At 38.3% G+C, this 27,876-nt stretch overlaps 2 protein-coding genes and 1 non-coding gene across 3 annotated transcripts in view; 2 read left to right on the forward strand and 1 right to left on the reverse strand.

The window, feature by feature from the left end:
• Positions 1 to 582: 582 nt before the first annotated feature.
• On the forward strand, positions 583 to 654 carry Trnat-cgu (transfer RNA threonine (anticodon CGU)). The gene has a single exon. It is a non-coding gene; the product is annotated as a tRNA-Thr (tRNA).
• Positions 655 to 707: 53 nt separating this feature from the next.
• Positions 708 to 4,748, reverse strand: LOC134657375 (golgin subfamily A member 7). Its single transcript, XM_063512915.1, has 4 exons — positions 4,421 to 4,748; positions 3,193 to 3,345; positions 2,551 to 2,736; positions 708 to 871 (listed from the first exon to the last, which is right to left on the reverse strand). The coding sequence occupies exons 1-3, from the start codon at positions 4,571 to 4,573 to the stop codon at positions 2,560 to 2,562; spliced, it is 483 nt and encodes a 160-aa protein (XP_063368985.1). The 5' UTR covers positions 4,574 to 4,748; the 3' UTR covers positions 708 to 871; positions 2,551 to 2,559.
• A 3,769-nt stretch (positions 4,749 to 8,517) lies between these two features.
• Positions 8,518 to 27,876, forward strand: part of LOC134657554 (uncharacterized) — a 63,342-nt gene continuing 43,983 nt past the window's right edge. The window contains exon 1 of the mRNA XM_063513130.1: positions 8,518 to 8,687. The gene's annotated coding sequence lies outside the window, so the exon portion shown is untranslated. The remainder of the gene's footprint in view (positions 8,688 to 27,876) is intronic.

Raw genomic sequence — 27,876 nt, forward strand, 5'->3', positions numbered from 1 at the left:
CAGGAGCTGAGATTTAAATATTTTAGGTAAATATACCCGTCTCGCTAACGGAAGCGGCTCCTAAAACTAGTGCGATAAGGACAAGGCGAAAAATCCTCCGTAAAAATCTCAAATATCGAGGTTTCGTACTCGACTGTTTCCTCCTCCAAAACTTAACCAATCGTAACCAAATTTGGAAATCTAAATGATTATGAAATTATCTGTGTCGGACCGTTTTGCTTTTTTGGCTAATTGATATCAGTTTTGAATACCACGCCTCTCATTGCGGCATAGTCAATTAGGCCATTTTGGACATTTTTGAAGGGCTCTAGCGCCTTAAAAAACAAAAATATCAAAAAAATCAAAACGGTCCGACACAGATATTGACAATATTAATCTGTGTTAAAAAAATCCTCGCTCTAGCTTCAAAACCCACGGAGGAAACAGTTGAGTACGTTTGTATGGAGAAATGACCACTCCCGTTGGCTCTTAAACCCGCTTTCGTTTGTAATGATTCAATGATTTCTGTCTTGAAGGCGACTAGCCTTTCAAAGATAGCATACACCAGATGTACACCAGAGAATTTGGGACGGGTACCACCGTGGCCGGGTGGTCTAGTGGTCAGGACGTTAGCCGCGTAAGCTGAAGACGCGGGTTCGATTCCCGCCTCAGCCACCAGTGAACTTGTCACTTTTTCTTTAGCTTATGTTATCTATTTCAGATTTCTGTCATGCCAAACTTTTTTTTGCGTAGCGTAACCAATACCTTATTTTAACTTTCCAAAATCCATTACCTTATTTAGATAAAATTTCCAAAAATCACATTGTTTTAACTGGCATTAACGAATTTAAAACCAGTACCGTAACTGTTACATGAAGAACTCCCGATTCTCCTGGAACAAATAATATGAAATAGGTAATTATGTAGTACCATAGAGAAAAAAATACATAGAGTGCTCACTCCATACATCACTTCAGACTATTAATTTCAGTGTCTACATCTAGCATCGAGTAGCGGAACTATCAGTATTGCTACTTGACAATAGATGTAGCACCGACCGGAAAGTCTTATCTCAACAGCATAAGACTTTCCGGTCGGTGGCGACATCTATTGTCAAGTAGCAGTACTGATAGTTCCGCTACTCGATGCTAGATGCTAATAGTCTTTTTGGTACTAAAACTGATGTATGGAGCGAGCACTCTATGTATTTTTTTCTCTATGGTAGTACATTAGTCGAAACGCCGGGAAGTGAGGAATTGCCGGCCGTGTGGTATTAACAAAGAGATGACATTTGACGACCGGTCTGGCCTAGTCGGTAGTGACCCTGCCTGCTAAGCCGATGGTCCTGGGTTCGAATCCCGGTAAGGGCATTTATTTGTGTGATGAACACTAATATTTGTTCCTGAGTCATGGGTGTTATCTATATATGACACCGTAAGATTGTGAACCCGTTAGTTTATAATCTAACGTAGGTTAGGTTAGATTATAATCTCCCTACCGTCAGTTTATAATGTAACTAGCGAGATTATAATATGACGAGTGTTTACAATTTTACGGTGACATATATAAAGTATGTATTTATCTATATAAGTATGTATATCGTCGCCTAGCACCCATAGTACACGCTTTGCTTAGTTTGGGGCTAGGTTGATCTGTGTAAGATGTCCCCCAATATTTATTTATTTATTTATTAATACAAGGCTGGCAATTCCAACGTAACGTACGTAAATTATCGTGCTTTTTCAAAAAGAGAAGTTGGGCTGAAATTTAAAATACCTCCCTACGTATAGGTACGTAACTTTGATAAGAATGAACAACGCAATACAAGCTTTATTTATTTACCCATATGGTACCTATTATAAATCTTGGTCGTTTTAGGTACATAATTTTCTAAAAGCTGAATCAACAAAAAAACGCATGTCATTAGCAAATGCCAAAATTAATTAATAAGAACCGGTTAAGAAATGCAATCTCTAAAGAACAGCCGTCAGCCAGACTTACGACAGTATTTTGCCCGAGCTGAAACACAGAGATAGACTACCCGTCGTTTTCATTTTTAGGGTTCCGTACCCAAAGGGTAAAAACGGGACCCTATTACTAAGACTCCGCTGTCCGTCCGTCCGTCCGTCCATCCGTCCGTCCGTCCGTCCGTCCGTCCGTCTGTCACCAGGCTGTATCTCACGAACCGTTATAGCTAGACAGTTGAAATTTTCACAGATGATGTATTTCTGTTGCCGCTATAACAACAAATACTAAAAACAGAATAAAATAAAGATTTAAGTGGGGCTCCCATACAACAAACGTGATTTTTGACCGAAGTTAAGCAACGTCGGGCGGAGTCAATACTTGGATGGGTGGCCGTTTTTTTTGCTTGTTTTGCTCTATTTTTTGTTGATGGTGCGGAACCCTCCGTGCGCGAGTCCGACTCGCACTTGGCCGGTTTTTATAATATGTATGCTAGTTTTAAGGTATTTATGTATGGGCCACTAGTTGCCTGAAATAAAGATTTCATTCATTAATTCATTCATTTTCCCACCGTATTAATAAGAGAGACGGGTAGTCGAATATTACCTGTGGTGGTCAAGTGTGCCTGATCTGGTTGGAGTTCCCTGTGGGACTCTGATAGTTGGGCAGGTCGATGATGGTTATCTCGATGACCCGGAGCCCCCGGAGTATCGGGTCAGTGATGTGGATACCTTTGGGGTTGTACACCCGCTCGTTCTGGGTCGCTATGAATTTGGACACTTTCCGGAGGTGCTGAAATTATTATGGTTTTAGGTTAGTGTTATGAAAAATGCTCATTTCAAGGCTTAAAGACTCTAACCCTTAAGACTCTTGAGGCTTAATGCCTCAAAGGCGGCAAAGACGATTTCTTCCATCCATACGCGTAAAATAAATAAATACAATTCTCAAATATAGTCGAGTCTTCGAGACTTACGAGTTTTGAGGGCTCGAGTCTTTAACCCTAAAAATAATCGTTATTCACAACACTGTTTGAGGTTAGTTATATTATTATTTGCCATAGTGCTGTTGTAGGGTGTCATCATGATATTTTAGTTCAAGGATGGTGTTTTAAAATTATAGATAAAGATGATCTATGCAATACTGCGTTCGTTTTAGCATTAGAAAGAAGGTAAGCAATCTTGACTTGTCTTTTGACACAGCAAATATTTAAAGTAAAGTAAAATAGTCTTTTATTATAATAATACATACCTTTTCATAATGTGTTTCAGTACAAATGTAGATGAAGTAAGCCGTGAGACACGCTAAGCAGCCTTCGCAATAGGTGCTGCAGTCCGCTGTTTCCGCCATCTCAAAATGCTCATTCAATCTTTCCATAGTATACTCGAAGGTTTGTCGTTCAATCTTTAATCGAAAAAATAATAAATGGGTTAATCAACTTTTTCTTGTCACATGTTGCTATGGTCACGGTCTCCTGAGTCACTCTTAAAATTCTAGGTTTTTTGTATTTAAATGAACCAAACTTGTATATTATGGTAGTTATAAGACCTTTCCATAATGGGACATCTGAGCATGTTAGTGGAACATGGTACAGCAGTTCTAACAATTTTTGCTACTATTGTCTCCTCGCTGATGGGACAGAATAACAACAAGAAATAGTTGATTGACCCAAATACAATAAATGTTACAGGTAACATTTTCACTAATCACATAGGACTACATTCTCATGAGTATTCCAGGGTTTTAGGTGCAGGTACGATTTTATTAGTTATAACTTTGGGTATTGACAAATACATACATACATATAATTACACCTATTTCCCGGAGGAGTAGGCGGAGACCACGGATTTCCACTTGCTACGATCCTGACATACCTCTTTCGCTTCCCTTATTGACAAATAGTTACCAAAATATGAATTAAAAATAGGTAGTAAGCTTCAACCGTAATTAAAAAAGTTTAAATAATATTGTTTTTAACCATTTATTGGCTAGTGTAAAACATTACCGCACCCAAAACCTTAGAGTATGATGAATAAAAATTACTATCTGTGCACCACACATATGTATTAAATGTAATCACACAGTATATTGAGTATATGGGCACTTTTGGAAAATATGTTGGAATCTATTAAGGTTACACCACCATGCACTCTTAATAATCTTATTATAATATATCTCTTCTGTAAAATTATTAATGATCTTAAAACAAGTCAGAGAATTGGCCCATCTATATGAAACATTATCAATTCATACATACGATATAAATGGCATCAAGTAAAAACCAGTAAGTAAGTTCTATGTAACTCAATTTTTTGTTACAACATAAGACCTTCCTAATGAACTTACTTACCGAAAATGCTATTTTTCTTAAATATTTCACACACATTAAAGACCTATAGTGGCTATAGTGTACAGTAGAAACTGTTAAATACCATGCTTTCTACTTTGGCAACAGGCTTACAAACATAATAAAACTCACTCGATCTTCCAGTTCTGGAGGAAATCTTGTCTGGAATTTAACTGCTGTCCCTTCAGAATAGTCCCTTTGGATAAATATCTTTATTCCTTGTTGGGTAGGGGTCTGTTGGCTACCAGGCGTATTCGGGCCAGAGGGGATTCGATTATTCGCCATGATTACTCACAATCCAATGTCCAAATCACAAGTGATATAAGTCAAAACAATGTTATTGCATGTCTAGTTGCAGTTTCAACCCCTGGAAAAACGTTAGAACGCTAGAATACACGAAATCCCTGGATTTTGATTCACGATTTACAACAAGACTATCGTAAATCATAAACTAAACGTCAGTGAGACAGGCCATACTCCATTCATTGAATTTGACATGAATTTGACGATAAGGATTGCTTGTCTCGCTCTTTTAACATACGGTTGTGTGCTAGATAGAATGAGATAGAAAACCCGTATTTTTTTCTAAAATAATTCATCTGAATGTTGCCAAGGGCAAAAATATTACGAAACTAATTAGGCGTTTTTCTATAAAGGTTAACCACGTACCACAGAAAAAAGTATTAAGCCCTTGCTACACGGTCGCCGACAAGCCCCTCAGACCTCGTGGCCTTGGTCTGGACGGACCGTGTAGACAGTTGTTTCCAACAAAATTTGACCAAAACTGACCAAGGACAGACCAAGGTCAGACGGTTAGAAGGCTTGTCGGCGACCGTGTAGCGAGGGCTTTATAATTAAAGTGAGTCAAAGGACTGTCTCATTTCAAACATAGACAGAGAGAATCATACTAGAGTTTGTGCGGAAAGAGAAGAGTCGTGGAATGTATGGGGCCCAATACATTCTCTTTCCGAACGTTCTTACTTACTGATTGATGAAATTGGTTAGGCCAACTATAATTTATTATAGTCTGTCAAACAACTTTGTAAGTAGAAAAAGGGGCGAAATCAAAATTTCTATGGGACGACATCCGTTCGCGTCTACATTTTTCAAATTTGCCGCCTTTTTCTACTGACAAGATCTGCTTGACCAAGTATATTTACAACCATTTTACAACCGTTGCGATGAATTTTATCTCATTTCAAAATTATTACGTTTCGGCATTTTGTTTGTAATCCTATAGCGCCCTCCACACTCGTGCGCGAATCGCGGCGCGAAGCCGCGAACGCGAGTGTGGAGTCGATTTGCACCACAGAACAAGTTAGAATGGCGATGCGAGCAGGGTACGTGTCGCCGCCGGTTTTGAACAAACGCTCGCATGCTACTCGCCCGCGCTGACCGAAAAACGAAGTAAACATGCCTTTTGCGCCACAATAACCTTCAGATTAAGAAGCCAGACATCAAATCTGTCTAAAGGAGGCGTATCCATTCACCACGCACACAAGTTTTTACTACCGTTGCGCGAGTGTTAGTAAATGTGGAGAGTGGCCACCTAGCGGCCATATCTGTGCTGATCGTAACAGACGCGTTTTGTTAGAGAGTGAGTCTTCTGTACTTAGTAATACTATTATTTATTCTGTGACGTAGGTTATAGTCGTATGTACCTATAGATGTGTTTTTCACCACACCAGCTCGGAAAGGCTTACTTTGCGCTTCAAAAACTGATAGAAAAGTTGCATTTTATTGAGACAAAGTAATCAAATTTTGAGTTGTTTTCTTATGTTTGCTGGTAGAATTGACTTTTAAATGATGGTTTTGGATGGTAAATATTTAATAACATTCAATTAACCCTCGTGCTTTGAAACCCTCGCAACGCTCATGAGTCCATTTTTCGAATTTCAATTTTGGTATCTTTCGCTTGCTCGGGTAGGTATCAATATTAGCACGAGCGGTTAAACAACAACTTTGCCCCCTTGTAAAAAAAATAACTATTTCAAAGTCGAAAAGTGGGATTAGCATTTGATTAGCATAGACAGATATTCAGACGATGAAAGAAAGACGTCAAAATAATTGGGCGCTGAATCTAATGCAGAAATTGGAAATAAGCGCGGCCAGGTTGGCTGTCGCTTTCGAAGAGCCAGTGGCACAGTCTTAATCATTAGTTATCCGCTGCCACAGAATAAATAATAGTACTAGGTACAGAAGACTCACTCTCTAACAAAACGCGTCAGATATCGCCGCTAGGTGTCGACAGCACCACGCGCCGCCTATGGCTAGCCACTATACGACCATACGACAATGAAACGTTATCTGTTGCTCTATCACTCTTTCATATTAGCTGTGATATTAGTGTGACAGAGAAACAGATGATGTTTCTTTGTCGTATGTATCGCAAATGATTGCCATCATGGCTGCCTAGCCCCTGATAAAGATAAGAACCCGATATGTGGCATGATAAAGTTTGAGAAATTAGCTTTAAATTCAACGGTAGGTATGTTTATAATGCAGATGTCTGCAGAGGGGCTACCACGAAAACCGAATTTCGCAAATTGCGCGGGAATTTTTCTCCGTCACTTTAATTACGACGTCTTCATTGGAGTAAAAGAGAAAGATCCCCGCAAGTTGCGAAATTCGGTTTTTGCGGTATCCCCTCAGGTTATTAACCTAGCTGTCACATCTCCGACAAAGTAGACCTTTTTTGGAATGTAATGTATGGTGAATAATGATGATGATGACTATGGTGCCACTTGGGTGTGAGACATGATTGACCGAGCGAAGGTCTTCGGTTCAGCTTAAAAAAAAATATGTGTGTCCAAATGTTCTCTCTGCAGGTCGCATTTCTCAACGGATTCTCATGAAAGCAGTTTTTATAATAATTAACTATTAATTATAATATATACATAGATTTTTTTGCCTTGGGGTTTCGGGGTTGATGATGTTAACATTGTCAACCCATGAAAGTTGTCATTTTTCCTACGCCGCACGTGCGCTGTCTACACTCCACGCTTGTATTTGACAGATGACCAATAATAGCAAGCCCACAGGTAAGTAGTTATGTTTTTGAATCTAAAGACTTGTATCAAATGAATCAATGATCGTTGCTCGACGTCACTAAGCAGAAAATAATTAACTCTTTTAAATTTAAACACCTAAGGGTAGGTAACATTCCATTTCTGACCGCAGCTGCACTACTGGTACTGAACGCGTCGCTAATACTGTCAATTTCCATAGTAAAATGAACAGTAGCGCAGCTGCGGTTGGAAATGGACTGTCACCTTAAGCATAACAGTAAACCAGCTAATAATAAATGCTTTCAAAATTTTGGATTACTTATGCGATTTAGAATCTCATAAATTCATCAGCGCTAGCTTTTTGAACATATTAGTATGACTAGTTAAAAGTTAACCATAACTTAAAGCGCAGTTAGGTACCGTGACGCCACTGGCCCTCCGTATGCGGTCAAAGACCCAGATCCACACCTTGCTCTTGGAGAACATGGTTTGGCAAACTCGCGAATAGTGATGTGCTATGATAACGCTATCGATATATCGATGTCGATAGTTATTAAGTTTGATTTTGTTCTTATGCATGTGTTAGTTCTAGGTTGCTATATATTATATTCGATCACTAGATCGATCTAAATATAAACGAAGTCACAGTTAAGTACATATTATTATTTACATAGTACAGGTACTATATATTTACTTAACCGTATTTCGTTGGAAGACATGTCAGATCGTCATGTCATATTGTTCAAATATTTAAGATAAAATAATTTTATTAATATTTTGTAGCAAACTGTAGTTATAAGAACTAAAGGAACCCATAAGTACATAGGGTTGCAAGAGTTGCAAGAAATAAATACCTACTGAATACTAACATTTTTTAGTTAAGAAATAATTATGTTAGTAATGAATTAAAACTATTTTAGACATAGGTTTTTATGTGTATATCTTTTTACATGGAGTGTAAGCAAGGTTTTGTCTAAAACGAAAATGTACTTATATACTCGTACATTTTGATTCCATATTAAGGAAGTAAATCTTTTAGTTGTTGATTAGGCTGCTTGCCATCCCATTTTTCAGTACAAAAGGCGGCAAATTTGAAAGATGTACCTATGCGAGAATTTAGCACCTTTCCACTTACAAATTTGGTTAGCCTGCCTATGTAAACTATCGATAAGTTTCCTGACATCACTAAACGCGATGGAGAGCTCTAGTCCCTCTCTGTCACTCCCACCCAGTAGCCCGCGCGAGATCAAACTTAGTAACCCAAGCGATACTCCGCGCGTCGCATGCGTGGCCGGCTTTACGATCTGCCGTGTATGCAAGCTTTGTAAACAAAACTTTTTTTTAATTTGTGAAAGTGGCCAGTTGCAACGGACTTGGATTATGGATTAGAGGTATATTTGTTTTTTATTAATCTCTGATTTTGTTTCGGTTTGAGACGATTGCTACGCGATTCTACCCGGTTTTCCTGGGCTATAACCGCGAAAATCGAAGTTCGCAAACTGCGAGCATTATCTTTCTCTGTCACTATAATTACGCCTTCATTGGAGTAAAAGAGAAATATCTGAGGGTTTCGGTTTTCGCGGTAGCTCCTCTGACCTAGGTTATGCTCATGCCCTAACATCAGCTGTTTTCCTAATATAGGTCACCTAGTTTAAATACTTAGAGTTGTGTGTAGACGATATTCGGCTGAAGTTAGGATACAATACTACTTAGTTTTGACAATGAATTTCTTTTATAATTAAGTTACAAAAGCAATCAATGTTATGGCAAGTCAGCATTCTGCATATCTGATGCTAAAGCGGTCACCCTAGCCCATGGACGCAAGTAAAACATTCGGCCAAGTTGATGCTAAAGCAGTCAGAATAGCCCATGGACGTACCTATAAGCCTTCATGGCTTACACTTTTGATCCTAGGGTATGATGATGACATATTGGAAGTTGAAATGACATAGAAAGAATAAAGAATAAAGATAATTTATTTCAGCAAAGGTTACAGATATACCAGGGGTCTTCGCACTATGCAATGCCTGTATCGCGGGGAACCAAATTACAATTAAATATCGGAGCTGTTACATTTATTCTAACATTTTGTAAGAAACTACTTAGGACTAGTAATCTAAACTACAAACTAAGGCTAATAACCCTAGACACAATATTGAAACTAAATCCTGTCAAATATGGCTTCTGTCTCGGCTTAATTTTGTGAGTGCAGCCAGCCTATTATGGATAGCTTTATCCATCTTTATCCACGTGATAAAATAACTGTCACTGTTTAACACCGTGGGAAAGAAAGTGACGGACACCGTTTTATCACGCTGTCACGTAGACAAGAACGACCATCATATCCGTACAGCAGTATGAAAAGTAGTTTTTTCGCTTCCATTTGAGTGCAATCCCTGAGGTTACATAGTTTGTTTATTGAATTGTATGTAGACGCTCTGATGCAATCACGAAAACGTTTGCCAAATGCTGAATTTACTCTTGGAATGGGCAAATTGAAAACGCGTTTTTGTGACATCAATGGCATCATGAGTTTTGTCTGGATGAAAAGGCACACGTAACAAATCCTTAAGGGCTCTATTGTTAGCAATAGGGTATTTTCCTACTAGTCAAATCAGCTTCTTTTTTAGAACGGACAAAACGATTTTCTAATATGGAATTAATTAATTAATTAATTTCTAATATGAAATTAATAGAACTTGTGTTTAAAAATAACTGCTATCTATGTTTTTCTAATAATTATCTGGTGCTTTTATGCATGGTGTGAAATAATTTATTTTAAATGCATTTCCTAGTTTATCTCTACCCCGAAACTCGTAATGGCCTTTACGACGTTTACGAACGTCACCGTAATCGCATGTGATTTGCAATACGTTGCGGAATTGATCGATCGATTGTATTCATAGCTCCTGTTTAACCGACAATTATTTAAAATCACATGCCATACTTGGAGGATACAACTAAACGGAGTAGCCATTAACGGGCTTTCCCCTCTGTCGAAAATAGGCGGCCAACGGTCATACACAATGTATGGACTGACGTTTATCTGACATGGCTATTTTTACGTTACGCATACATTTGACGTTCCCCTCCCCCGCAAAAATCGGCAGACTGTTTTGTACAGAAAATTACAGACATGGCGTCTCCGTTTGATTATATCCTCTAAGATGCCATATTTTGTACCGTCTGTAGAAAGCTGTTTCCAGACGAGACAATTTTCGCTAATCTGATGAAATTGTCCGATCAAATCAGGACGTGCGGACACAAACGCCAATTTGGCTCGCCGAATTCGACCGCCGATTATGACCGATATTACCGATAAAATGGTGCGGACGCAAGAATACCAATTTGTGACGTGTGTATTTTCGTTTTGGAGCATTTTTTTTTAACTTAGAGGGCTTAAATATCACCATAAATCTTCATGTGATTAAATTGGAGATTGGCGCCAATTATTTTCCTGATCAAATCGGTCGATTTGCCTTAACAACTGCACATAACACTGACTTTTTCTACTGACGGTAATGGCTTGACGGACTATATTCCGGCCCGAAGTAAAGTTGCCAGTATAAAATAACAGCGAAGGACGCAGAGAAAGCAAGGTCGGTATAAGGATGTGCGACCTACATGGCCTACATTATGATGGTCCTTTCATTCATGGTGGGTACTTTCTAAGCGTGATGTTTATCATACTCGTATTATGGCTTAATTTGGTAGTTTTAAGTGGTTTTGACTGTTGTTAGAACCACGTGTATGGTCAAGTTCTTCTTTTTACATTCGACGTTAAAGATTTAATTTAGGTAAACTTTTGCAGCTGAGGGGAGGTAAGGGACCATTGGGCATCGGGAGGCTAGGGCACCCTTTTGTAAAAGCGTCCTGATTTACAAGAAGATGCCCGAGCCTCCCGACTGCCCAATGGTCCCCTACCTCCCCTACTCCTTTGTGGCAGTTGTATTTCTTTCATTGACACTTTTTGCCTATATTACATATATACTTTCCCCAAAAATTTAATAAACCGTCAACTGGGACATATTTCATACTAAAAGGGGGGGTTGCGGCAGCGGGAGGGGTTGGGACGCTAGTGTGCGTAAAGCACCATACGCAAAGGTATCATTCTAAATTCATAAAAGGCTGGCTATAATTTGTTATTCATAAAACACAATTTGACCGAATCAATTTATTGCGTTCAGCACGCACAGATTAAAGGTGACAATATTATAGGTCCATGAAGGTGACTATGACTTTACCGCAATCGCAATATTGCAGCAGATTTCAAGTTGATTGTTTATTCTCAGACAGTAATCAACTCACTTCTGCACTGGATGCATTTTAATAAGAGTTTTTAAGAAAAAAATTAATTAATTAAAAATTAAAAAACACGACTGCAGTTTAAAAGCGAACTGAAAAGCTAAAAATAATTTTTAGTTATGTTAGGTACTCAACTTAATGAATGTAAAATAGAATATACATATAAGTGCTCAGTCAGGGTCGTAAACAGCAAACGGAAAAGTTTAGGCGCATTAAGGATCGTGACTGTACCTGTATATTTTATTTCGAAGCAGTCGGGGACCTTGATATATTGAAATTTTCCCATTCACAGGTCCCCGACTGCATCGAAATAAAATGTACAGGTACAGTCACGATCCTCAATGAGCCTAAACTTTTCCGTTTCCTGTTTACGATCCTGACTGAACACTTATATGTATATTCTATTTTACATTCATTAAGTTGAGTACCTAACATAACTAAAAATTATTTTTAGCTTTTCAGTTCGCTTTTAAACTGCAGTCGTGTTTTTTAATTTTTAATTAATTAATTTTATTTTATACATTTTAGTGACCATACAAACCAACCATATTTTTTATGATTTAAGGCAATTAAGTTGCTTCATGGAGCTTTCATCATGTTGATCTTTGATAATGTTAGCCTAAAACGAGCTTAAAAACCAAAATAGGTTGGACCCAAAAACCAGACGTATTGAAAAGTGCTAGGGCTTAATATCTCTGCAACTACATAATTATTTCCTATTAGTTGGCTTTCGGCCTTCGCAATTAAGATACTTGAGGAAGCTACAGAAAGCGTGCACCTTTCTTACGCTTACGCCCTACGCGAAGCTCGGCTTTCGGCATTCGCAATTAAGATACTTGGGGAAGCTGCAGAAAGCATGCACCTCTCTTACGCTCCGGGCCTTCGGCCCTACGCGAAGCTCGGCCTTCGGTATTTACAATTAAGAAACTTGGGGAAACTGCAGAAAGCGTGCACCTGTCCTACGCTCCGTACCTTCGGCCCTACACGAAGCTCCGCCTTCGGCTTTCGCAATTAAAGATACTTGGGGAAGCTGCAGAAAGCGGTCACCTTTCTTACGCCCCGGGCCTTCGGCCCTACGCGAAGCTCGGCCTTCGGTCTTTGCATTTAAAAAACTTGGGGAAACTGCAGAAAGCGTGCACCTTTCTTACGCTCCGGGCCTTCGGCCCTACATGAAGCTCGGCCTTCGGCTTTCGCAATTAAGAAGCTTGGGGGAGCTGCAGATAGCATGTACCTTTTTTACGTCCCGGGCCTTGGGCCCTACGCGAAGCTCGGCCTTCGGCCTTCGCAAATAAGATACTTGGGGAAGCTGCTTAAAGCGTTCACCTTTCTTACGCTCTGGGCCTTCGGCCCTACGCGAAGGTCAGCCTTCGGCCTTCGCAATTAAGAAACTTGAAAAAGCTGCAGAAAGCGTGCACCTTTCTTATTCTCCGGGCCTTCGGCCCACGCGAAGCTCGGCCTTCGGCCTTCGCAATTAAGATTATTGGGGAAACTGTCTGCAGTTTCCCCAAGAATCTTTACCATGCATCTTTAGCATGCACCTTTTTACGTCCCGGGCCTTCGGCCCTACGCGAAGCTCGGCCTTCGGCCTTCGCAAATAAGATACTTGGAGAAGCTGCAGAAAACGTGCACCTTTCTTACGCTCCGGGCCTTCGGCCCTACGCGAAGCTCGGCCTCCGGCCTTCGCAATTAAGATACTTCGAGCTGCAGAAAGCATGCACCTTTTTACGTCCCGGGCCTTCGGCCCTACGCGAAGCTCGGCCTTCGGCCTTCGCAAATAAGATACTTGGAGAAGCTGCAGAAAACGTTCACCTTTCTTACGCTCCGGGCCTTCGGCCCTACGCGAAGCTCGGCCTCCGGCCTTCGCAATTAAGATACTTCGAGCTGCAGAAAGCGTGCACCTTCTTACGCTCCGGGCCTTCGGCCCTACGCGAAGCTCGGCCTTCGGCCTTCGCAATTATGATTCTTGGGGAAACTGCAAAAAGCGTGCACCTTTCTTACGCTCCAGGCCTTTGGCCCTACGCGGAGCTCGGCCTTCGGCCTTCGCATTTAAGATACTTGGGGAAGTTACAGGAAGCACGCACCTGCCTTACGCTTCGGACCGTCGACCCTATGCGGAGTTCGGCCTTCGGCCTTCGTTATTAAAGTACTCGGGGAAGTTATAGGAAGAGCCCATCGCTCTTAAGCTCCCGGTATTTGCCCCCTACGCGGAGGTCGGCCTTCGTAGGTAATTAATATTCTTGGGGAATTTGGAAGCGCGCACCGAACCTGTCTTATGCTCTAGGCCTTCAACCCTACGCGGAGCTTGGCTTTCGACCTTTGCAATTTGAATACTTGGGCCGTCATCCCTATGTGGAGCTCGGCCTTCGGTCTGACACTTTCACACTTTGTTCCGTCAAAGTCGATGCAGAATCATATCTGAAGACGTACTCTACAATCTTAGCGTCTCTACAAAGAACTTATTTAGACTTTTCTATTCCCTTAGCGCAATTAAGAACATATTGGCTTGGTTTGAAAACATGTAAAATATGATTAATATAATACCTATGTATAATTTTTTTTTATAATGAGCGGTCAAACCACTTCCTGTTAATATTCCAACAATAGGATAATATATGGTTTTATGAGGTTAGGTTTTCTTAACATATTTTGTAAATTCTTACTTTATCAAAATTAGACTTAAACCCTCATATTGTATATATATTTTTGATCGTCTTTCAAAGCGCTTCATTTTGATGCCCTACTCGATGGGTTTGCGAGATATTTTATTCTAAATGTTGCGTAATATGGCGTATTAAGTCCGCCATATTGTTTTTATAATGACGTCACATAGCCTATGTTACTCGGGACGATATAACGATTCTAATGATATATCATACATCTTAATCGGTTAAGGTATTCAGAAGTTATGGTGTAACAAAGAAACTTACATACCCACATACAAACATGAACCCTGAAAACAATACACTCCTTTTTTGGGGCAGTCGTGTAATGAAAACAATACACTCCTTTTTTGGGGCAGTCGTGTAAAAAAGCCGGACGATGCAAACGCGAGAGGAAGATCAAATACTTTCTCGCAGCCGAGAAACTATTTACGCATACATTATAGATGATCGTGTATAATGTAGTGTATATAGTCAGGCGATTTAGTCACATAAGGAGACTAATTTCTGCTACAGCAGTATGGTTTTACTCATCACTTTTTAATAACAAACGACATTTTATTTAATTTGTTTAAGGTTTATACACCTACACCTTCCTCAAGAATCACTTTATTGATAGGTGAAAACCGCATGAAAATCCGTCCAGTAGTTTTTAGAGATAGAGATAGAGATTTTGAGTTTATTGCAAACATATAAACAAACACACAAACATACAGCATGAGTGAGAATCCGAAAATCGTCACAATTGAGTTTAGCGCGTTATGCTTCTTAAGCACAAAAAGCACTTGCGCACAAGCAATGATTGCTTGCTCTACTAACAACTAGCAATTTATCAACAGATTACAATGTTTGACTTTGTTGGGTACCTACACCCGAAAGACACGCATAAGGTGACTATTTATAGACCTTGGCTTTATTGAAATATGGTTCAAAGTGGATAACTTTTGAGTTCTTTGGTGTGGAAAACATCATTGTTTAGTTTTGGGTTATTCCGAAACCTCCAGTTGATGAGTAGGGTACCTACCATACTAGGTACCTACCATTATGAATAAAAAACCGTTAGTTAAAAAAAGCGGCCAAGTGCGAGTCGGACTCGCCCATGAAGGGTTCCGTATTTAGGCGATTTATGACGTATAAAAAAAAACTACTTACTAGATCTCGTTCAAACCAATTTTCGGTGGAAGTTTACATGGTAATGTACATCATATATTTTTTTTAGTTTTATCATTCTCTTATTTTAGAAGTTACAGGGGGGGGGGGGACACACACATTTTACCACTTTGGAAGTGTCTCTCGCGCAAACTATTCAGTTTAGAAAAAAATGATATTAGAAACCTCAATATCATTTTTGAAGACCTATCCATAGATACCCCACACGTATGGGTTTGATGGAAAAAAAAAATTTTGAGTTTCAGTTCTAAGTATGGGGAACTCCAAAAATTTATTGTTTTTTTCTATTTTTGTGTGAAAATCTTAATGCGGTTCACAGAATACATCTACTTACCAAGTTTCAACAGTATAGTTCTTATAGTTTCGGAGAAAAGTGGCTGTGACATACGGACGGACAGACAGACGGACAGACGGACAGACAGACAGACAGACAGACATGACGAATCTATTAGGGTTCCGTTTTTTGCCATTTGGCTACGGAACCCTAAAAAAGGGTTTAATACTTTTCCTTGCAAGCTTAAGTGGGACTGGGTGGGACATGTCTGCCGCATGCACCCTGAAAGGTGGGCCAAAATGGTTACCGAGTGGGACCCACGGAACACCATCGATGGTGCAAGCCGGGGTTCAGGCGGACCGAAAAGGAGATGGCGTACGCATTTTATCCGGATTGGCGGGAAAGTATAAACGACAGGGTTGAGTGGAGGAAAGGAGGAGAGGCCTTTGGCCAGCAGTGGGACACAAAACCAGACAAAAAAAACATAAAAATTTGACATTAATAATGACAATGTGACAATTTGTCATTGCAAATACCATGCAGCTTAGTCCGACTCTACCTGGCTCATAAGTATTTAACAGTGATATTTAAAGGTAGTTATAATACTTATTACCTACCTTTTTATTGAAAACGCAACGCCAATACGGCCATGCCCTAAAAGGTTGGCACTTTCACTTCAGGAATGAGCCTTTTGAGGTCGCCGTTGACGAATTTCCATTTTTCGAGAAACGAATATATGAATTTACCATAAACTTGAACTTTGTTGAACGGAGAACGGGGTCAGTAAGGCTCTTAACATTTAAAACTAAATTTCACCAAAATATTAACTGTAAGATATCAAACAAAATGAAACCAATAATGTTATTAAATATGTATCATTCAAAATCATCATTTAAGAGTCAATTCTACTAGCAAACATAAGAAAACAACTCAAAATTTGCATCTGATTACTTTGCCTCACGTGTGAATAAAATGAAACTTTGTTATCGGTTTTTGAACAATCAAGAGAGCCTTGAAATTACATCGATTGAAACCCCTTTTCTACCCTACCTATGTATTATCTACCCTTTAGCCTATGTATTATGATTGTTATAATAAATGCTTGATGCAGTCTAACGCTATGAGGCAAAAGCGGAATGAATATGTACGATAATGAAGTATGTATTTTATATGCTCTTTAAAAGGTTCCGTTTCAGCAAATAATAGATAAAATATCTAGTATAAAAAAATAAGTTTTTGGCAAAAAATTCATTCTTGGTACAAGCTTTTATCGCTGAATGTACTTTTCTTACAACAGACAACTAATACTCATCGAGACAATTTTAAAAACCCCTAACACAATTCGTTGCGTTGTTTCATCACAGAGTTCCTATGGCCACCTCCTGTCTCCATCATCAGATCAGTTCGACAGTGCCATATTATTGTACTGTCATCAGCCAGCCTATTATGGATAGCTTTATCCATCTTTATCCACGTGATAAAATAACTGTCACTGTTTAACACCGTGGGAAAGAAAGTGACGGACACCGTTTTATCACGCTGTCACGTAGACAAGAACGACCATCATATCCGTACAGAACTACATACAGCTGCCAATTTTCATGACGCTACGATCCTTGGAAGATAGTTAAATTAGTTACCTTAGATTCCATTACATAGTTACATACAGGTCGACCTAATAAAAAAAAAGCGGCCAAGTGCGAGTCGGACTCGCCCATGAAGGGTTCCGTATTTAGGCGATTTATGACGTATAAAAAAAAAACTACTTACTAGATCTCGTTCAAACCAATTTTCGGTGGAAGTTTGCATGGTAATGTACATCATATATTTTTTTTTAGTTTTATCATTCTCTTATTTTGGAAGTTACAGGGGGGGGGGACACACATTTTACCACTTTGGAAGTGTCTCTCGCGCAAACTATTCAGTTTAGAAAAAAATGATATTAGAAACCTCAATATCATTTTTGAAGACCTATCCATAGATACCCCACACGTATGGGTTTGATGAAAAAAAAAATTTTGAGTTTCAGTTCGAAGTATGGGGAACCCCAAAAATTTATTGTTTTTTTTCTATTTTTGTGTGAAAATCTTAATGCGGTTCACAGAATACATCTACTTACCAAGTTTCAACAGTATAGTTCTTATAGTTTCGGAGAAAAGTGGCTGTGACATACGGACGGACAGACAGACGGACAGACGGACAGACGGACAGACGGACAGACGGACAGACGGACAGACGGACAGACATGACGAATCTATAATGGTTCCGTTTTTTGCCATTTGGCTACGGAACCCTAAAAAAGGGAGCGCTGTTCGTGGTATTCATGGGACGAGGGTGCGTGATTTTTTTATTAGAGTTAGACCAAGAAAAGTCTGCAGCGATTTTGATAGCCCACGCAGTGCAAGTGTTATTTACACGTCATAAATTCATAGAAGTTTGACGTTTAAAATAACACTTGCACTGCGTGGGCTATCAAAATCGCTGCAGACTTTTCTCGGTCTGATTCTAAAAAACTAGGCCTCTCGCAAATCTGACTTTAGTTAGACTCCGCGTTCGCGCGTCACTAATGTTACCATAAATTATAATTAATAAATTATTTGATAATAATAAATATAAAAGGGACACAGTTACAGAAACTAACAATAAATTTGAACTTATCCTTTTTAGACACTTCAGGCCTCAGGTACCTTAATAAGTATCTAGTATATACCTAGGTTGGTACCTATAGGATAGGTACTTTAGTCGTAGTAACATTAATACCTATTAGGTATAATGGAATATAATATTACGTCTTTGACCACGTCTTTTGAATAGTTTAGAAAAGCTTTTGTACGAAATGCTACGTTTTCTCCAGATAGTTTCACACCTTGCTACATAGAGATAGGGTCTACAAAATGGTAATTTACCAACGCAATACGAGATACAATATACTTTTCCCGACAAAGAAGGTCTGAGCTGTTGACACGGATCAACCGCATCATTAGCGGTGTAGCCAGTTCTCGGAAAACCATCAAAGCTAAACATTGCGGAATATGATGGTCGCGCTGTTAACGTTTTCTAGGGTTCCGTACCTGAAAAGAAAAAAACGGAACCCTTATCGGATCACTCGTGCGTCTGTCTGACTGTCCGTCTGTCACAGCCTATATTCTCCGCAACTATACTACTAACTTACTTGGCTGGCGCGATGACCCAAAATGAGTCTTGGCCTCCAACACAAGAGCACGCCACTTGGCTCGGTCCAGAGCGGTATCACGCCAGCTTTCGCCGACGTCGAGCTCACGGAGATCTGCCTCCACTCTGTCCGGCCAACGATATTTAGGATGACCAACAGGACGGCGTCCTGTTGGTCATCTTAAGGGCCTACTGCAGCCGCGTCTGGCGCTTCGTAAACCACGCCCGCTAGTTCTTCCCTCCCCGCTAACACGCACACATGGAAACGCTTCGCGCCCCACGTGAAGTTTGTGTGACCTTTTAGCACCATCTAACGTTACAGAAGTTAACTACCATTATACGCGGTCGCTGCGGTCGGCCAGAAACTTAAATTCGGAAAAAATTGAAACAGATGGCGTTGTTACTTGTTCATAATAGCAAACAATAAAATAATTAATTCATAAACCTGCATATTTATTGTTGTTTTGGAAGACGTTAACAGCATAGAAGCAGCAGCGTATATAGCATATAAGTTAAGAGTATTGATAATAAGAAAATAGCACAAGAACAGAAAAGAGATTATTTTTGATAAAATATGATGAAAACAGATTTACTTGATTACGCTCACCTGACTTTGCGGTCACTAAATGCAAATTTCAACCTTATTGTTATGGGGTTACAATACCCCTGGGGTTGCAGGCGTCCATAGTCGTTATTATTATAAATGCTTTGGTTGAAATACTTTTTAACCCTCGAATTTTTCATAGGTACAGTCACCTGCAATAATATGTTACTCTTCGACGGCCGCAAAAATATGTGACACGCTCTTATGGCTCTACAAATAAGATCTAACATGATCTACCGCAAAACGGCCTTCGGTGTGTAACATATTATTGCAGCTGACTGTACTCGTATTCATTGTTGTATAGGTAGGTATTAATATCTTTTATCCGATCGATTTGCATTTATTTGAAATAAATCACAGTGTTTAGTAATTATATGTTTTATTGAATAAGAGATTATTTAGTTATGTAAGGAATACAGGGTGCCTTTTTGAAACACTCATTTTTAGGGTTCCGTAGCCAAATGGCAAAATACGGAACCCTTATAGATTCGTCATGTCTGTCTGTCTGTCTGTCCGTCTGTCCGTCCGTATGTCACAGCCACTTTTTTCCGAAACTATAAGAACTATACTGTTGAAACTTGGTAAGTAGATGTATTCTGTGAACCGCATTATATTTTCACACAAAAATAGAAAAAAAAAATTTTTTTTGGGGTTCCCCATACTTAGAACAACTGAAACTCAAAAAATTTTTTTTCATCAAACCCATACGTGTGGGGTATCTATGGATAGGTCTTCAAAAATGATATTGAGGTTTCTAACATATTTTTTTTCTAAACTGAATAGTTTGCGCGAGAGACACTTCCAAAGTGGTAAAATGTGTGTCCCCCCCCCCTGTAACTTCTAAAATAAGAGAATGATAAAACTAAAAAAAATATATGATGTACATTACCATGCAAACTTCCACCGAAAATTGGTTTGAACAAGATCTAGTAAGTAGTTTTTTTTTTAATACGTCATAAATCCCCTAAATACGGAACCCTTCATGGGCGAGTCCGACTCGCACTTGGCCGCTTTTTCTGGATAATTTTGAATTTCAATTGTCAGGGGAGCCTACATTATTTTTTAATACATTTTACAACGACAACAAACAAAAGTACAAATTCGCCGTATTTTTATTACCCGGGTCGATCGCAACAAAATAGAAAATCATGTTTTTCAAATCTAAGCGTTATTGTAATTTATCTCAAATAACCAAAAAGTCAATCTGACTAGAACTTAAAAACGAACTGAATTATTTTAATATGTCGATTTTTCTTGGTGACCCAGGAGAATTTTTTTTATCCCATACAAAAAGAGCGTATCCCAATCGCGTATCGGTTTTGGTTTTTACTTATAAGTGTGAAAAATATATTCTACCATATACGAAGGATGTGTGTTTTTTCATGTTTTATGTGTCTTTTTGTACAATAAAGTGTTTTACTGCTACTAATATATCATATTAACGATTAACTAAAAAGGTATTTACATCTAATTTAACTGGTAAATTATTAAAGTCCGCTAAAATTAATATATATTCAAAAAAATATTTGTTAATATGTCCCAAAATCATGGCTCATTTTTTAAGTCTCCTGACTTACCAAACATATCGCAACGAAGGCAAGGGTACAACGCGGCATCGTGAACCTAATAACGTAACGTTTCAGTTACTTTTTTAGTCGCCGACCATTTTATCCGGGGTACGAAAAGAGGTATTAGATCTATCCTGGGTCTAATATGTTATAAAAACATAGTTTTTTGAAAAATGTTCGTAGGTAGTACACAAAATTTACATTTTCTTTTAAATGTGATTTGGGTCATCGTTCTCCCTGGTGACTTTTCTGGTGACCCAAGAGACATCAATTTTATTATGACTCAGGAGACTTTTTTTCTATGCACTTTGATTTTTTTGATGCGCTAATTTTGTAATCTAAAATAACTTTAAACTGCTGATATACTTATATCACTTTGCTGATGAGTGGAAGTGGAATTTAAACTTAATTTATTGTTCTCTCCCTTGACATTTTGGCATACATTTGACATGCTGCAGTGCACTCCTAACGTTAATAAAGACATAATTTTTAGAAAAAGCTTTAGGAAAACTCACTCTTGAGCTTAAAACGATTAAGTCCTTATCATATTATGTTAGATTTTTAGTACAGACCCCAAATCAGTGAAAATGTGTCTTAGCCAACTAAATTTGTCTCTGGGAAAAGTACGATATCCCTAAAAATTGTACGTACATTTCGCATTTTTCTGAAGGAACGGAATTCATAAATTGGGTTATTATTATTTTTTCAGATTATTTGATTGCATTGACATATCACCAAGATAGATAGAACATTTAAGTTACCAGAAGAAAAGCATTTGTGTTCTTTTATACAGTGTGGAAAAAGTAGGTTCGATTCCCGGGCGCGACTAAGCGAATTTAAAAAAAAAAACAACGTGTTGCATTCCGGGAGTGCCGACAGAAGTGAAAACTCAATGACTAGTCCAAAATGTCTGCAGCACTATGTATAAATGACCCATCCTCCTTTCTATTGAAAACTTTTGGTTCCGAAATTGCTGGTCAGTGAGCTTGTTTAAAATTCGAAATTCAAATTTATAGCGTTAATTGTTTAAAATTCGAATAGAAATTGTAAAGTTACCTTGCAGACCTCGCATCTAAATATATTTGGTCATGATATTTTGAGTTTTATTCACCAGTACTAGAGTTCACTTTTATTAGCGATTTCATCAAGATGTAGCTTTATTGAATTATATTTGAGTGATATAAAGTTATAATACTGTGAGATCCTCGTATTTCAGCCCGTACAAGATTATAACCTTTTTCATGTAATGTCATTGAGTTTTTCTTTATTGATTTAAATGCCATCTAAACCTTACGGTCACATGATCGCCTTACACTGTCTCGAGTTTATCATTTTTTCCCCACCTCAAAAAGTGCCTAGCGCCGCTAAAGAAGTTTTCACTTCAAAAATCTTTGAATGCAGTTGTTTCTTTAAAAAACAATAATGTTTCATTTAAGTAAAATGAGCAAACTTAAGGTTTTAAGGCACTTTCCCTCCAGGGCCCATAATTTTTTTCCACCCGGTAGTAGACAACTATTTTTTTCGACTAAATGAAGTTTTATTAGATAAATCGTTGATCACATGGTTCGTTTCACACATCACATCAAATCGTTTGTCATCACAATCAAAATTTGTCAAAAGTAATGAAATTTATGCCAAAAAAACATAAATAAAACATATAAATTCAACACATTTTTTTAATAAAAATCTTTCTCGATGATATAAAAAAGAACATCGACAAATTATGTTCAAAGAATTAATATCAAAACAGATGTCATAATTAGGATTGGCTACTTTAAGAAAGGGACAGAGAGATTTAATCCTCTCGCTCTGCACGTTTTTCTCATTCCTCCTTGTCAAGCCAAAATAAACTATAAAATGATAGTAACACAGTACATTGTAATATTCACTTTTTCCACGGTATCATGTCATTGTAAATTACTTATGTGAAATTGTAGTGGCGTGCGACTTTCAAACCGGAGGTCACGGGTTCGAACCCCGGCCCGTGCAAGTGAGTTTTTGTAAGTAGGGACTTTTTTTAGTGGTACTTAAATATAATAACTTTTCGTATTATTGAAATAAAATATTTTATTCAAACAAACTTAATAATATAATAATTAAAACGAATAATATCAATTAGTTTATAATATTTATTCAATTATTTTAAATTATTTGAGCATGAAACATACTAGATTTATTTTTATCATTACAATAGAAAAAAAGCAAAAAATATATTCTTATAGATATTTTATTTTCAAACAAAAATAAAGCAAAAAGTTACGGTTAGATTCTGATGGCTATATACCAAACAGCTACCGATACATTTCAATATCTGTCGAAATTTCCTAACCCGTTGTAACTGACAAAGAGTATAGATTTCGACGTAGCATGACGTAGCTAAGCAAACACGCACACATGCGTAACATATAGGCCTGTAAGAAGGCACCATCATAGGTTTACCTCCGATTCCGTTACTACTCAATGGAGTTACGACTCAACGTTTATTGGATATTAAAATTTTACGTAATTCGGAGCGCTGCGCGAAGTGACATAGGTCTTACCTCTTTGAGGCACGACGGCCATCTAACATTACTGGCATAAAGGATGCATTTATGACTTTGACGCATGACAGAAAGAGAAACCGAACTGCGTAAAATGGGCGTTTGCTGTTGAATTCATGAAATCAAAAATCGATAATAAATCCATCGGTAAAGGATAATAAGTTAATATTTAGTTCTTTGAAAGTTAAGACGAGATGAAAACCTTTGCTGTAAGGTGGATTGTGCTGGATATGGATGTGTTTTCTAGTTGCACGAAACTAAAACCGAAAAATGAACACGTAAGTTTGGATTTATTTTCTATCGAGAAAATTTTAAGCATTCGTGTTTCGACTACTACGAAATCACTTATCATATAGTCAAGAAACATATATCCGAAAATCACTACTGTTTGTTTCCGGGGCTAGCCACTGCCACGTTTCTAAGATCCTGTTATTTTTCGATGCACGGCCTTAAATATCGCTGACCCAAGTAGGCCCTTTTGGCTGCCCGATCTGAAGATCCCCCCCCCCTGAACTATAATAACCCCTGCAACTATAATATACTTATGATTATTCTACTTGGTCAAAGTATTTAACTCACGCGAACTTTTCACTATTCCGCATTTCGCTTCAAAGTAGGTAACAACGACTATAATTCCCCATATCTTTGACATACACAAACAACCCATTTGTTGAACAATATTTAGTAATGAGACTTTTCCTTATGATTGACTTCACCATTGTATTCTCAGTGAAATTTTGACCTGAATTTCTACACTGTTTCTAAATTATATGATGAGTAAGTAAACAATAACAGAATAACTTGTGAAGGTTTTAAGTATATAGTTTGTTCGAAGCGTGAAAATTTTAATGCGTATATTTAAACTATTAATATAGTAAGATTCAAGCACCTCCTGAGGCTGCGAGCTGAGGCTATCAGCATTTGTTTTGTTTTTGAATTTGGAATCCTTAGTTACTCAAAGAAAGTACAAAATATTTTTTGGATTATGAACAAAAAAATTTACGCAGGGTCTTAGGAGGTTAAAATATGACCTCGAAAGAAGCATTAATAACGGATAGGTTCCTAGGGTTTTTAAACTATTTAATGACAAAATAGCTATTTGTTTTACATGGGGGCAAAGTTGTGGTTGAATCCATTGTGCTAATATCCCTGACGAGCAAGCGAAAGATCACTAGCGAGTGGTTCAATAAGTGACATCTTGAGCGTTGCGAGGGTATCAGGCATGAGGGTTAAACAAACTTTGCTTTTCTGCACATTTTTCATAATACCACCGCGAAGAAAATACTATCTAACTGTAAAACTTTATATATAATGTATTTTAATTGACGAGATAAGTATTAAAACTATTTTGAAATTCGATTCATTTTGATAATTATATATCTAGAAAATGATTACCTATGTAAAGAAAGTAATAACCAAGAACCAAGAAGTAAATACCGGTTCTGTAAAATCCATAAAGCTACAATTTCTCCGCCTTTCTTTTATTGCGTCATTAAAATGCATTCAAATAATATAAATTGTTGCTGACTAATGGTTTTTAAATCTCTATTTCAAGTGATTTATTGATAAGTAAAATAATACGTAACTAAAAAATTAAATTAAAAACTTATATTTATTAAAACCATAAACATAATTTACATAAAAAAATACTCCTAAATCGTTGTGTCGTGGCCGGCATTGCCCCGCAGGATAGCAATGCCGATCCGCTGAGAAAAATATTGGTCAGCCCTCTGGGACCCATTTCTCTCTAATAGTCTAATATTATTAGTGTGTTGCTATGGTAACCCATACGACTTGACAGGGGCCCATTTCTCGAACGATATCAGTCTAATATTATTAGTGTGTTGTCATGACAACCCATACGATTTGACAGTTCGTGGACTAATAATATTAGTCCAATACCGTTCGAGAAATGGGCTCCAGGGGCCTATTTCTCGAATGGTATTAGACTAATATTATTAGTCTACGAACTATCAAATCGTATAGGTTACTATGCTGGCAACACACTAATAATATTAGACTAATACCGTTTGAGAAATAGGCCCCAGTGGACTAATAATATTCGTCTAATACCTTTCGAGAAATGGGCCCCTGGTCACCAGAAGCCTCTTTGATGGGCGACACACGTGGAGGCATTGCGTGCCCCAGGGCATCGCTACATAGTATAAAACAAAGTCGCTTCCCGCTGTGTCCCTATGTATGCTTAGATCTTTAAAACTCCGCAACGGATTTTGATGCGGTTTTTTTTAATAGATAGAGTGATTCAAGAGGAAGGTTTATGTATAATTTGTTAACCCGTGGGAAGCCGGGGCGGAATGCCCTTACTAGGATTCGTGCCCGGTACCTTCTGCTTAGCAGGCAAGGCACCGACTTTGGCTAGGAAGCCGTTAATAGTTATTTGTTTTACAAGGGGGCAAAGTTGTTGTTTAACCGCTCGTGCTAATATTGATACCCGAGCAAGCAAAAGATTCCAAAATTGAATTGCGTTACGAGGGTTTCAAAGCACGAGGGTTAAACAAAATTTGCCCCCGAGCCCCGAGTGAAACACAAAATTTTTCACCACACCAACCCGAAGCAAATATTAAATGTAAAATATCAAACAAAATCAAACAAAATCAAATTCAAATGAATGTTATTAAATATTTATCATCCCAAACCATCATTTAAAAGTCAATTCTACCAGCAAACATAAGAAAACAACTCAAAATTTGCATTTGATTACTTTGCCTCACATGTGAATTACTATAGCAAAGTGCAACTTTGCTATCCATTTTTGAAGTGCAAAGTTAGCCTTTCCGAGCTGGTGTGGTGAAAAATATATAATTAATACCGTACCGAGAATCCAGAAACTTTCAGTAAGGCCCACGTACAAAATAGGAAGTTAATTGGGTCCTGGGTTCCGGACATGCAGTCATGTAGTGAAAGTTTGTTTACCGATGACGTGAGCTGAGCTGATGAATTCGGTGAAAGAAAACTGGTTATTTTCGGTTTTTATGGCTACTCGTTTTGTCTCACGGCACAAGTGCATCGGAATCTTTTGAAATTTGCCGACTGTGGGCATTTCCTGTAGTTACTAGATCAGCAGAAATCTATTTTTTTTCCAACGATACAAGCCTCATCGCTTCTAATAAAATCCTCAAAATTCTGCACAAAAATACAACAAATAGATGATGTTATGGAGTGGTCATTTTTGGCATAATTAGGTCTAATAATATAATATTCCACCGGTTCCACCATGGCGGGGTGGCCAAGGGGTTCAAGGCGTTAGCCCGGATTGCTAAAGACGCCGGTTCGAATTCGGCCTTTACCACTGGAGGGCTTCGACACTTTTTCTTTAATATATGACATCTATTTCAGTTTACATTCATAATCTTAATAGTTAAAGTGAGATAGCGATATCGTACAATATATCAAGACATCAAGCGAAAAGGAAATTTCACTAGTCCGCTCTCGAAATTAAAAGTCCGAGTCAAGACATTCACATTCATTCATTCAGCAATGCGTTGTCAGTAGTGGAATATAAATTGCTGGTAATGTCAATCTTGGGTGAAAAGCAGTAACAAATTGTAGTACCGTAGTTCTGTTTACCGGCGACCAACTTTTATTTTTGTCAGTGACATAATTCAGTGGATTTGGTCACTTTCTGCATTGATAAAAAAATGAAGTTGGTCGTTTTCTGCATAACTACGGTTGGGGCACTATTAGCTAGAGTTGAAGTGACGCACACAAAAACAAAATCATGTAAGTACATAGTGACAGCGTGATTTCGAAATTAGTATTCTTTTTTCATACCTACCGATAGCAAGTTGAAGTAGTTACCTAGTTCAAATTTCAACCCTCCGACTACACTAAACTTGTTCGTGACACAGCTCATAAAAACAGTAAGAGTGCCGCCTTCAATGTTACGGCCACGTCTTACGAAAATCGGTGAGTTACGCGACTTTCGCGGGTAACAGATGTCTATATCGGTGCATGCTGATTGCAGTAAAACTGTGTGAAAGTAAATGAGGCTTTCAGAGAAGGGTCCTTAAGTCCATATGCCAAATAATTGGTCTTTAAATACGGTCCTTTCCACCAAAAAATGCACATGGGGCATAAGTACTCTTTTCTGACGGAAAACAACAAATGTCTAGCCGAAGATTAACGTCACTGGTCATCACTTGCTGCGACTTTCCAGCAGTGGGGAATTTGCCCTAAGTCCCAGTTGGCCCAGCCCTAGGGGGCCCTATAAGTTAGCCCTATAAGGGACGGCCAACCTTGGCAAAAAAAGAGAATGAGGCGGCTGGTA

The sequence above is a fragment of the Cydia amplana genome, chromosome 20 (assembly GCF_948474715.1).
Source record: "Cydia amplana chromosome 20, ilCydAmpl1.1, whole genome shotgun sequence".
Taxonomy (NCBI): Eukaryota; Metazoa; Arthropoda; class Insecta; order Lepidoptera; family Tortricidae; genus Cydia; species Cydia amplana.